Source organism: Rhinolophus sinicus, chromosome 11 (genome assembly GCF_057876585.1).
Source record: "Rhinolophus sinicus isolate RSI-liver-muscle chromosome 11, RSI-T2T, whole genome shotgun sequence".
Classification (NCBI taxonomy): domain Eukaryota; kingdom Metazoa; phylum Chordata; class Mammalia; order Chiroptera; family Rhinolophidae; genus Rhinolophus; species Rhinolophus sinicus.
In genome coordinates this window covers 25,255,819-25,268,637 of record NC_142511.1, presented here as the reverse complement: position 1 = coordinate 25,268,637, position 12,819 = coordinate 25,255,819, and the positions used below count along the sequence as shown (strand labels likewise).

Here is a 12,819-nt window from a genome sequence, read left to right as displayed (position 1 = left end):
TTCTGGTGTATGTGTGTTTTCTTTAAGTTTTTTGTTTTAAAATGCTCATGGTGAAAAGTTAAAACCTCTTTAAAAGTCATTTAAAAAATGTTTTCACTAAAGCAATCAAAAGGTAAACTGTAAAAGTAGTAGGCTAACAAAGGGTTACCAAAGAACAATTTATTTAAACTGTCTAGATCTGGAGCTGGCAGAATGAAGGGGAACATCTTTTATCAGGAGATAAGAAAGTGACTACATTTAGAGTTGATAAGTTCAGTTCTTTTTTGTCAAAGCTGCTATGATGGGATTTGTTCCTTCCACTCTATCTGTGTGAGGAAGGGAATAAAGGAGTCAAAAGGAACTGGCATGTAACTTTCTAATTAATGTAGTTTATATGTTCAGCAGCGCAAATATAGGAACCATTTGTTTGTACTTCTGAAGGAGAAGAACATGAGATTTTTTTCAATTCCAACTTAACCAAAAACCCTAGTCTTAAGAATCTCTTATCTATTCCAGATTAGAATTAGTGATGACTTGGCAAGAAAACGCCTAAACAATGATAGCTATAGATATGTATAGTGCAAAATGAACCAAATTTTGTGCGTGTGTGTGTTTCTTTAGAAACTTGATTTACAAGAATGTTTATATTTGTGCTTGGTATTTACTTATTTTTCGAAAGACTTTTTTTGTGGGCTGTTGAGGTGAAGAATAGGATCCCATCTCATTTTTCTCAGCAGGAACAGAGATGTTACCTGCACAAAGCTGCTGGACAGAGAAGGCCAGAGTTGTGACAGACAGGACTTCATTCTCTTAAGACAAAGACTGTGGAAACTATTGGAGACCTGGTTCAGAATACAGGCTCCACTACTCTCTAACTGTGGCATGGTGGAGAAAGTATACAGTTTCATTGAGCTTTAGTTCCCTCAATTATAACATGAGGATAGCAATGTTCTCCTGCTAGGGTTGTTGTGAGGATTAAATGAGCTATTATATATGAAGACCACTCTAATATCTACCTGTCTGTCTATTATCTATCTATCATCTATCTGTCTATCTACCTAATCTATCATCTATCTATCACCTGTGATTGTATGTACATTAATTATCTATGGAAAAGACAAAATAAACTAGCAGTAGTGCCTATCTCTCCCATCCAAGTACTAACCAGGCCCGACCCTGCTCAGCTTCTGAGATCAGGCGCGTTCAGGGTGGTATGGCCGTAGACGACTATCTCTGAGAAGGGAGAGTTGCCTTTCACTGTATTATCTTTTGCTCTGTTTCTGCATATTTTGCTTAAATATGTATAATCTTTATATATTTTCAAAAATTAGGTGGTAGATTGCCAGGCACATAGACAGTGTTCAATAAATGTTAGTGCCCTTCTCTTTATCTTTTCAGCTAACTACCCAGAAAGTACAGATTTTGTTATGTGGGCAGTACAGCTTTCTCTAAGACTTTACAGTGGTCTGCCCTAATTGCAAACAATACAGCACCTCTCAAAGATCAAGTGGGTAAAACTAAATGTATAAAGGGATGAAAACAAACATCTTAAAATTTAATACCCTCTTAATTTTCTCAACCAAAGTTCTTAAATGAATTAAATATTTTCTAGTGTCCACACTTGGGTATGGTTCTTTGACTATGTCACTCGTGTCCAATTCAAATCCTTCTTCATCTAGGAAGTCCTTTACAAATACAATTTAAGAGAGGCCGAAGTGTTTAAAAATTAACAGTGACTACTAGTTATTGACCATCTACTTTAAGGCATTCACTGTACTAGGAGCTCAACTAAAACTGTATTGTTTAATCTCACCTATTATAGTCTACATTCTATAGATGAGGAAATTTAGACCCAGAGAGGGTAAACAGCTTGCTCAAGTTCACACACCTGGCAAGAGGCCTAATTCCAACATTAATGCTCTTTCTGCTATGCCTTCCACTCAAATACAACCTGATTCAATCATGCTATATTAATTGAGCACTTACAATTGTCAGGCACTGTGTAGGACCTGGGACTATTGTGAGTCATTCATTCTTCTGTTCAAAAAATACTTCCGAAGCACCCACTATATGCCTGACAATGTAGGTGCTGGAGATACAGTGAGGAACTTCATATACAAAGTCCCTGACTTGATGGAACTTAAATTTTAGTGGATTAACTATGTTCCTGAATTGCATCTATCACAACAAGGATTAGCCATATGTCTGTAGTTTTAATGCTGTGGGGCAAATTGACAGTAAAATCCTTGAGACATGGCTCGAATATTCTCTACGCTAGAAATTAGAGCTGCCCAATAGAACTAAAATGTGAAACAGTTATGTAATTTAAAAATTTTTAATTGCCACAGTAAAATAGTGAAAATAAACAGGTGATGTTAACTTCAATAATGTATTTTCATTTAACTGAATATATTGAAAATGTTATCTTAACCTGAAACTAATATAAAAATTATTGAGGTATTTTATGTTCTTTTTTTGTGCTAAGACTTTGGAATATGGTGTGTATTTTACTCTTACAATACATCTCAATTTGAATTCACCACATTTCAAATACTCAAGAGCCATATGTGACTAATGACTACCATAGTAGATTATCTGCTGATGATCTAGGGCAGTTCTAGATTAGTGCTTCTCAAACCTTAGCACACATAGGAATAATCCAGAGAGAGTGTTAATAAACGGATTCTTGGGCTTCACAACCAAAGGTAAGGGGTGGGGCCTGAGAACTTGCATTTCCAACAAGTTCTCAGGTGATGCTGATGCAGCCAGGGCACAGACCTCGCTTTGAATTGTGGAAATTTAAATAATGATGCTAGTTCTAATATTTTACCTTTTAAAAGTACTTTGCATTCGATATTAGAGAAATTCAAATGAAAACAAAAATGAGAGGATTTCCAGTCAAAATGGCAGAGTAAGAAAATGTGGTGCTCACCTCCTCTCAGGACCACATCAATTACAACTAAACTACAGAAAAACCATCATTGAGAATCACCTGAAGTCTGGATGAACCAAAGCCCTACAACTACAAACATACAGAAGAAGCCACCTTGAGAATAGTAGGAGGGTCGGAGACACGGAACAGGCTAGTCCTACACCTGTGTGTGACCATTGAAAATCAGCAGGGATATCTCAGCTGCAGAGGTTCCCCCCAGTGGAGCAAGGAGTCCCAACCCCACAACAGGCTTCCCAGCCCAGGGTTCCAGTGTCAGGGAGAGAAGTCTCCATAACTTCTGGTTGTGAAAACCAGTGGAGATTGTGGCTGATTTTCCACAATCTAGGAGAGTGGCTGCAATCCTAGGCGCTCTTTTAAGGGGCTTCCACATGGACTTATCACTGATGACTCATTATTTCTGAGCTCCAACACTGTGGCAGTAGCTTGAAGGTGCCAGGGACTTATAGGGAGGGCTGGAGGGGTGTCTTTTTCCCAGAGGGAGGAGCCTGGGGAAATCGTTGTTTCTTTGCTGAACCCTCCCCATCCCTGCATGCAAACGCAAGCAGACACCATATCTGAGTCTCCATCAAACTGGCTATCACATTTATCTGCCCTGCCCAAGTTATTCCCTCAGACCCTGCTCACCCAACTTTTGGGCACACCCAAGCAGCTTCCAGTGGCTTTTCCACACAAACAACCTGCCTTGGTTCATGCTGTGGACTTTCCTAAAATCTCTCAAATGTTCACAAAATCCAAACAAGCATCATCTGGCTTGGCATGTCATGTACCTCTGACTGAGCAGCTCTAAGCCTGGCACTAGCAACAGCCAGCTTTGGTTTGTGGCTTGGCCTCTCAAGGCACCTCCAAGCATAGCTCAGGTAGCAGCCATTTCTGGATTGCTTTGTGGCTATTCTAGGTGGCCCTGGGTAGGAAATAGACTGCGGCTGACCTTGGCCTGTAGTGGGTCCCTTGCAGGAGGCCCTGCGGCTGGCAAACCTAGTGGCCAGCTTCGGACTGGGCTAGAGCATCACCTGACTGCCTCCAAGGATGACACACCCAATGGGCAGACAGGGCAGACACCAGAGCCCTGCTAAAGTGAGCTCTGCTCTTTAGGTTCAGCCTGTGCATCACAACTCTTCCACTGTAGTTATGGCCAATCTTCACACCAACCAACCTGAGGGTCAATCCTGCTCACTGATGTGCAAAGAACAACCAAGGCTCAACTACAACAGGAGGGCAAACACAACCCACACAAGGAACACACCTGGAGCACTCAGCTCTGATGACCAGGGAGACTGTGCCACTGGACCCTACAGAACACCTACTACATAAGGCGACTCTACTAAGATTGGAAGACATAGCAGTCCTACCTAATATATATAAACAAACACAGGGAGGCAGCCAAAATGGGGAGACAAAGAAACCTGTCCGAAATAAAAGACTAGAACAAAGCTTCATAAAAAGAACTAAACAAAATGGAGACAAGCAATCTAATAGATGCAGAGTTCCAAACACTGGTCATAAGGATGCTCAATGATCTCAGGGAGAACTTCAACAAAGAGATAGGAAACATAAAAGTGGAGATAAAAAATATAAAAAAGAACTAGTCAGAAATAAAGACTACAATAACTGAAATGAAGACTACATTAGAGGAAATCAACAGTAGCTTAAATGAAGCAGAAGATTGAATAAGTGATGTAGAAGAAGACACCCAAACAGAACAGCAAAAAGAAAAAAGACTCCAAAGAAATGATAAGAGTTTAAGGGTCCTCTGAAACAACATCAAGCATACCAACATTCCCGTCATAGAAGTACTAGAAGGAGGAGAGAAAGCACAAGAAGTTGAAAACCTATTTGAAAAAATAATGATGGAAAACTTCCCTAACCTGGCAAAGGAAATGGACATACAATCCCAGAAAGTGCAGAGAGTTCCAAACAAGATGAACCAAAACAGACCCACACCAAGACACATCATAATTAAAATGCCAAAGGTTAAAGACAAGGAAAGAATCTTAAAAGCAGCAAGAGAAAAGCAGTTAAGTACCTATAGGGGAGCTCTCATAAAACTGCCAGCTGATTTCTTAACAGAATCTTTGCAGGCCAGAAGGAATTGGCTGGAAGTACTCAAAGTGGTGAAAAATAAGGACCTGCAACCAAGATTACTCTACCCAGCAAAGCTATCATTTAAAATCAAAGGACAGATAAAGAATTTCTCAGACAAGAAAAAGCTGAAGGAGTTCATCACCCCAAAACTAGTTTTACAAGGAATCTAGAGGGACTTCTTTAACACACACACACACACACACACACACACACACACTCACAAATATGAATAATAAAATGGCAATAACTACATACCTATCAACAATTACTTTCAATGTAAATGGATTAAGTGTTCCGATCAAAAGACATAGGGTGGCTAAATGGATAAGAAAACAAGACCCTTACATATGCTGCCTACAAGAGATGCACTTCAGATCAAAAGACACACGCAGACTGAAAGTAAAGGCATGGGAAAAGATATTTCATGAAAATGGAAACAAACAAACAAAAGCTGGGGTAATGATACTTATACCAGACTAAATAGACTTTGAAACAAAGTCTATAACAAGATACAAAGAAGGACCTAATAATCCTTTTTTCGGGTATTTATCTGAAAAAACCCAAAATTCTACTTCGAGGGGACATGCTCATCCATATGTTCATTGCAGCATTATTTCACATAAGCCAAGATATGAAGGCAACCTGGGTGCTCCTGAATGGATGAATGGATTAAGAAGAAGTGGTACATATATACAACGGAATATTACTCAGCCATAAAAAAGAACAAAATCTTGCTATCTGCAACAACACGGAAGGACATAGAGGGTACTGTGCTGAGTGTAGTAAGGCAGACATTGAAAGACAAATATCATATGATTTCACTTATAAGTGGAATCTAAAGAACAAAATAAACAAACAAAACAGAAACAAACACATAGATTCAGAGAACATTTAGATGGTTGCCATATGGGAGTGGGGTTGGGGGTGGGTGAAAAGGGGAAGGGATTAAGAGATACAAATTGGTTGTTACAAAGTAGTCATGGGGGTGTAGGACATAGCATAAGGAATATAGTCAATAATACTGTAATAACAATTTATGGTATCAGATTGGTACTAAATTTATTGGGGTGATAGATGGGAGGGGGTTTGAGGGGCATGGTGAAAAAGGTGAAAGTGGGGCCGTCCCAGTGGCTTGGTGGTTGGAATGGCATGCTCCTAACACTGAGGTCGCCAGTTAGATTCCCACATGGGCCAGTGAGGTGTGCCCTCTACAGCTAAGATTGTGAACAATGGGTCTCCTTGTAGCTGGGCTGCTGTGAGCATCCGGAGGTCAGTGTGAGCTACCGTGAGTGGCCGGCAGCCGACAGCCATGGTGAATGGCTGGCAGCTGGCGAGAGCTGCTGTGAGCAGCCAACGGTGACCGACTGCCTCGGCGGAGCGCAAGGCTCGTAATACCAGCATGGGCCAGGGAGCTGTGTCCTACAAAACTAGACTGAGAAAAAATGGCTTGAACCGGAGTGTGTGTGTGTGTGTGTGGGGGGGGGGGGGCAGCGGCTGAAGAAGTGGAAATAAAAATGTGAGGAGGCTCACTTGTTAAATTATATAAATGTCTAACCACTATGCTGTACACCTGAAATTAATGTAAAATAAAATTAAATGTCAACTGTAATTGAAAATTTAAAAAAGGGGGGGAAAGGTGAAGGGAAATAAGAGGTTTAAATTTCCAGGTATAAAACAAATAAGTCATGGGGATGTACTGTACAGCATAGGGAATATATCAATAGTATTGTGATAGTGTTGTAGTGTCAGATGGTTGCTGGACTTATCATGGTGATCACTTCCTTAAGTATATAAATGTTGAAAAATTATTGTGCACTCCTGAAACTAATATAATATTGTATGTAAATCTATGTAATTTTACTAACAATTGTCACCCCAATAAATTTAATTAAAAAAAAATTGTATGTTAGCTACATTTTAATAAAAATCTTTTAAAAAATGAGATATTACCACACACCCATCAGAATGGCCAAAATGAAAAATAGTGATAACACTAAATACTGGAGAGGATGTGGAGAAAATGGATCACTCATATATGGCTGGTGGGAATGTAAAATAGTTTGGCAATTCTTTTAAAACTGAAAATCACTTTTAAAGTTCTGAGTTCTGGGGAGAGCTATCCAGCCATGAAAAGACATGGAAGTAACTTAAATGCATATTACTAAGTGGAAGAAACCAAGCTGAAAGGGCTACATATTGTATGACTCCAGTTACATGACACTCTCAAAAAAAAAGAAAAAAAGCAAAAGCCACGGAGAAGTAAAAAGATCAGTGGTTGCCAGGAGTTGTGGGGAGGGAGGGATGAATAAGCAGAGCACAGAGGGTTTTAGGGCAGCGAAACTCTTCTATATGATACTATAATGCTGAATACATCTCATTGTTTGTCAAAATTCATAGACTATACAACACCAAGAGTGAACCGTAACGTAAACTATGGAGTTTGGATGATAATGATGCATTAATGTACGTTGTCAATTGTAACAAATGCACCACTCTGGTGGGGGATGTTGATAGTGGGGAGGCTGTGGAAGTGGTGGGGCAGGGGGTACATGGAAACTCCCTGTACTGCCTACTAAATTTTTCTAAGAACATTAAACTGCTCTAAAAAAATAGAATCTATTTAAAAGGGGGAAAAATATTCTGAGATGGGTAGTGGTTGATGATTGCACAACAATGTGAATGTACTTAATGCCACTAAACTGTACACTTTAAAATGGTTAAAATATTAAATGTTATATATATTTTTTATCACAATGAATTTTTTTTAAAAAGTGGATTTACCATATGAGTTCACTCTTGGGCCTTTATCTCAGAGAAACCAAACACTTATTTCAGGAAGAAACTTGTATACAAATATTCATAGCAGCCTTATTTACAATAGCCCCAAACTGGAAACAACTAAAATATCTCTTAATAGGTGAATGGTTAAACTAACTAGTATACCTATGCCATGGAATGCCATCCAGCAATAAAAAGATATAAACTATTGATACTTGCAATAATTAGGATGACTCAGAGAAATTATACTCAGTGCAAAAAGCCATTCTCAAAAGCATGCATACTGCATGATTCTATCTAAGAAACATTTGTGAAATAACATAATTATAGATATGAAGAATGGATTAATGTCTCTTAGGAATTTGGAAGGGGAAAGAGGGTGGTAATGGTTGACTGTAAAGGGATGAGGGACTCTTGTTGATGATACAATTAAGTATCTTGATTGTGGTAGTGGTTACATGAATCTATATATGTGAATAAATTGTTCAGAGCAACACATAAACTCACACATAAATGAGTGCCTGTGTAAGTGGTGAAATCTAAATAAGCTCAATTTATTGCATTAATGTCAACTTCCTGGTTTTGATATTGTACTATAGTTATGTCACATATTACCATTGGGAAAGGTTGGGTACAGTGCACAGAACATCCTTGTACATTGTCTTTACACCTTTCTATGCATCTGTAATTATTTCAAAATTATTTTAAAGTACTTTGCATACAGTCTCACTTGATTCTCACAATAACTATGGGAAGTGACTAGGATGATAATTCACATTTTATAGAAAAGAAAAGCAAGAGCACGGGACAAACTGCTAATGGAAAATTACATAGCTAAAAACAAGAAAAGCCACATCCTTTTTATAAGTATTAATCTGTACTTATATAAGTATTTACAAGTATAAAAAAATTTAGGGTACCCAGTTTTCAAAAATATAGGTGTTCTTTAATAGCAAATTTGCAAAGTAAAAATAAAAAACAAGCACTCTATCTTCCCACAACTTACGATAGACTTGAAGGTTGTAGCTCCTGGTGATGGTGGTAAATTCCTTCGTTTCAGGAGTTCTTATATTTATGTCGGCTTTGTAGATCCCTGCGTCTTCCATCCTCAGATTGCTGATCTCCAAGTCGTAGTTCTGATGTGAGACATTTATTCGTTTTTGATAATTTTGGTGGGTCACAGTAACTTGGGGTGCTGTTCCTGCGTCTCTTGGTACTACAAGAGCAACAGATGTTTTGGAATTCACCCAAGCAATGTTGGCAATTTTCTGTGATTCTTGGATATTCAAGGGGAAACTAACTGGATCCCCTAGAATCCCATTCACTGTGAGGATGTTTGTGTTGCTTCCAGCTGCTTCCAGACCTGAGGACACAGATAGAAAACCATAGCCATTTGGCTGTTGCACCTTGTAGAGTTCCCTGTCTCCACAGGCTTGAGTCTCCCTCAGGGTCTCCCATGGATGCAGATCACCCAGCTTCTTGAGGATGCCATTTATTTTTTTGGCATTCTACTCTAGATACGTTTAATATATTATGATGGCTAAATTTTCTAAAGGATTTTTCATTGAAAAACAAAATTTCCCAGTGAATTTCCAGGGATCCATTTCACTAAAAATATGTTTATCTAGACTTACAGACTCTGAGAGCTAGGAAAGATTTGAGAGATGAGGACCATAAGCCTCCACAAGGTCTGAGATATTAAGTGCCTTTCTTTACCAAGGTCATATCTCTAAGTGGTGGAAGAGCTGGGGCAAGAGCCTAGGATGGCTACTGTAGTCTTTTCAAAAAGACAGTTACACCTATGCCTCTATTCCTGGAAAATATAGGTAGAGTGTGCTTTAGAAACTCTTGAGTAAATACTCCCCAAGTTGGTGATTTTGAGGGGTCTTTTTTGTTTACTACTATATATCCCCAGTCTCTGGAAGAGTACCTGACAGACGAGGTCTGACAATTAAGTTCATGAACTTGTTGCAACGATGTTGCTAACCTTTTTTTGATATCAGAGGGATTTTTCCTTATGAATTTGTACCAACTAGACAAACAGTTAACCAAGTTTACTATTAATATTTGGAAGTGCTGAAAAGGCTGTGTGAAAAAGTTAGATGACCTGAACTTTTCGCTAATAATTCATGGCTCTTGCATCACGACAATGCACCAGCTCACATGGCACTGTCTGGGAGTGAGTTTTTAGCAAGTAAATAAATAACTGTATTGAAATGCCCTCCCTACTCACCTGATCTGGCTCCCAATGACTATCTTTACCCAAAGATAAAGGAAATATTGAAAAGAAGACATTTTGATGACATTCAGGACATCAAGGTTAATATGACGACAGTTCTGATGGCCATTCCAGAAAAAGAGTTCCAAAATTGCTTTGAAGTGTGGACTAGGTGCTTGTGTCAGTGCATAGCTTCCCAAGGGGAGTCCTTCGAAGGTGACTGTAGTTATATTCAGCAATGAGGTATGTAGCACCTTTTCTAGGATGAGTTCGCGAACTTAATTGTCCAATCTCTTATAGTGCGTGGTTAGTATATATTTCTGGGACAAATTAATAAATGGAATTCACTTCTGTGTTGCTTATAATCCCTTAGAACAACTTCTGAAGTAAGCTTCATTTATTCATTCATATATTTATGAATGAGTACATGTATTTATTATTCAAGGTAAGCTTTGTCAGAACACGCCTTTGTCAAGGTAAGCTTTGTATCCAGAATACAATGGCAGGTATTTATTAACTTAATTTATAATACAAAGGTTTGTACTCTTTTAAGCATGATGTAAGGAGCTGGGGATACAATGGTGAATAAAAATAGATATAGTTCCTGTTCTCCAGAACTTAGCTAGAGACGAGTGTGATCCAGATCGTGGATCACAGATCATGAGTGTGACTCAGATAACCACAACTGATTAGATACAAAATATATAAGTGCTATGAGAGAGATATATAGTGCTTTGAGAGAGAATAGCAAGGGAACTTGATCTGTTCTGGGAATTCAGGAATCCTTTCTAGTAAAAGCTGAAGGATGAGTATTTTAAAAATCTGACATGGAAACAAGAATGAAAGGTTTAGTTTCTTCTCCTCCATCACCTAATGGAAGATAAACGGATTTAATACATAACTCATAAAATGAAAGGCAATATAATTATGTTATTTTCTCCTTTCATCACTTTGTTATTCTCATTTAGCTCTATTTAGTTAGAAGTAGAGTTTTGAGCCACCAAGGATGATATTCAAAACATTTAATAACCAGTAAACACAGGCACTGACCCATTCGTAAGGATATCAGCCATAAACAATAACAGGGTCATTCTGATGAGTACTGGCTGCGTGTAAGCCCCAAAGAGGAGGATGTAAGTTTTCCACATAAGTGGGTTCAGGCTGACCCTAAAATGTATCCAGGACTTGGCATAAAGAGGGCAAGAAAATGGTTTATTGAGAGTACATATCATTTTGAAGTATAAGAAAAGCGAAGGGATTTTTTAACCTGCTGATGCTGTCTCAGTAAGGTCACATTTGCCCTGTAGCCCAGTAGGTCTTTAATGAACACAGTGGCTGTGAATATAAACCTTTTTCCTTTCAGACCAACTGAGATTTTCCTTTAGGAGGACTACCCCAGCAAGGCTAGTTGGTGTGGGCTAAGTACAGAGGGAGATGTAACAGGGCCCTGGGGGGAGGGGGAGGCTAAGGACCCTCATTTACAAACATTTATTAAATGCTAACTATTTGCCATATGCTGTGTTATAGACCTAGGAACAAATAATACATGGTTGCTGTCCTAAGGAAGACAGGTGTGTATACAAGTGAAAAATAATACAATGTGATGAGTGATAAGGGGTAAGTGCGGAAGGAACACACCATTGGGGGACAGGAGAGACTAAGGTTGCCTTCAGTGGCAGGAGTGATAGTTTACCAAAATCCATTCTCTTGAACATTAATTCTCTCCAGGTAAATTATTCCACTGGGTTGATGAAGTCTCATACAGGGGCATATGGAGTGTTCCAGCCTGAATCCCTGGTAGTCCCAGACATGGTTATGTGACTCATGCAGTTGCACAGAGCCTTGAGCTCAGAAGGACCCTGAACTTGGCTTAATGCTGCTGTGCCATCTTGAAATTCTTAATATTATTTGAACAAGAAGCTCCACATTTTCATGTTGTACTGGGTTCTGCAAATTATATAGCTGCTCCTGGTGCCAGATCTCCCATGTCTACCTTAAGGCTTTTCTGAAGTCAGCCTCTAGTGCCTAATTGCCATTCTGCTCTTTGGTTTCAGGTTAGGTGTGAGAAGATGGATGAGATGTGGGTTCCATAGACTTATAATTCTGGCGGGTTCTCTCATCAAACCTCAGGAAGTGTGTAGGAAGTTTGCAAAGGTGGACCTTCTTAGTATTAGAGCAGTTTTGCAGCCACAAAATGGTTGTTGTGCATTGCTATTTTTGAAGTCTGTCATATTTTCCATAGCAAGTCATTCAGGAAGTGATGCTGGGGTGTCAAAGGGTGATGAGGCAGAAAGGGTGGGTGATGGAATAAGTCCTGCTGCTATTTGTGCTGCTGATGTTGTTGATTAGAATTCTGGGATTGCTGAGAAAAAGCACAGGTTTGTAAAGGCATAAGATAAAGATTCTGCCACCTTCAAACATTCCATCTGAAGTGTGAGAGAGGCAGCTGCAGAACCATAGCATGTAGTGGAAAGATAGGGAGGTTGAAGACCTAAGTTCTAGTACTTACACTTATGAGCTGGGTAACCCTAATAAAATCACAAAACCTTTCTGAGTCTTATTTTCTTCATTCATAGAATGGAAATAATAGCTGCAAATTTTGCTTTATCTAATTAGTGATCAGCAAATCATATAATATGAGTGGAAATTCTTCCTTAACCATCAAGGCAAAATAAATATTAGTTCTGAGGTTGATAATGATAATAATGAGGATGAGAATCATCCCTATCATGTTTTTTTGTCACTATCATAATAATTGGTACATGCCCTTGAAGGCTTCCCTAGATACACTAGGTGGTGACACCAAGGC

At 38.9% G+C, this 12,819-nt stretch overlaps 1 protein-coding gene across 3 annotated transcripts in view; it reads right to left on the bottom strand.

The window, feature by feature from the left end:
* CD84 (CD84 molecule) overlaps positions 1-12,819 on the bottom strand; it is a 54,287-nt gene that overhangs the window by 23,514 nt on the left and 17,954 nt on the right. For 2 of the 3 annotated variants that reach the window (XM_019718149.3, XM_088801804.1), the window contains exon 2: positions 8,799-9,155. In XM_019718149.3, the coding sequence (XP_019573708.2) occupies positions 8,799-9,155 (357 nt within the window). The remainder of the gene's footprint in view (positions 1-8,798; positions 9,156-12,819) is intronic. The other variant, XM_088801805.1, reaches the window with a different exon arrangement.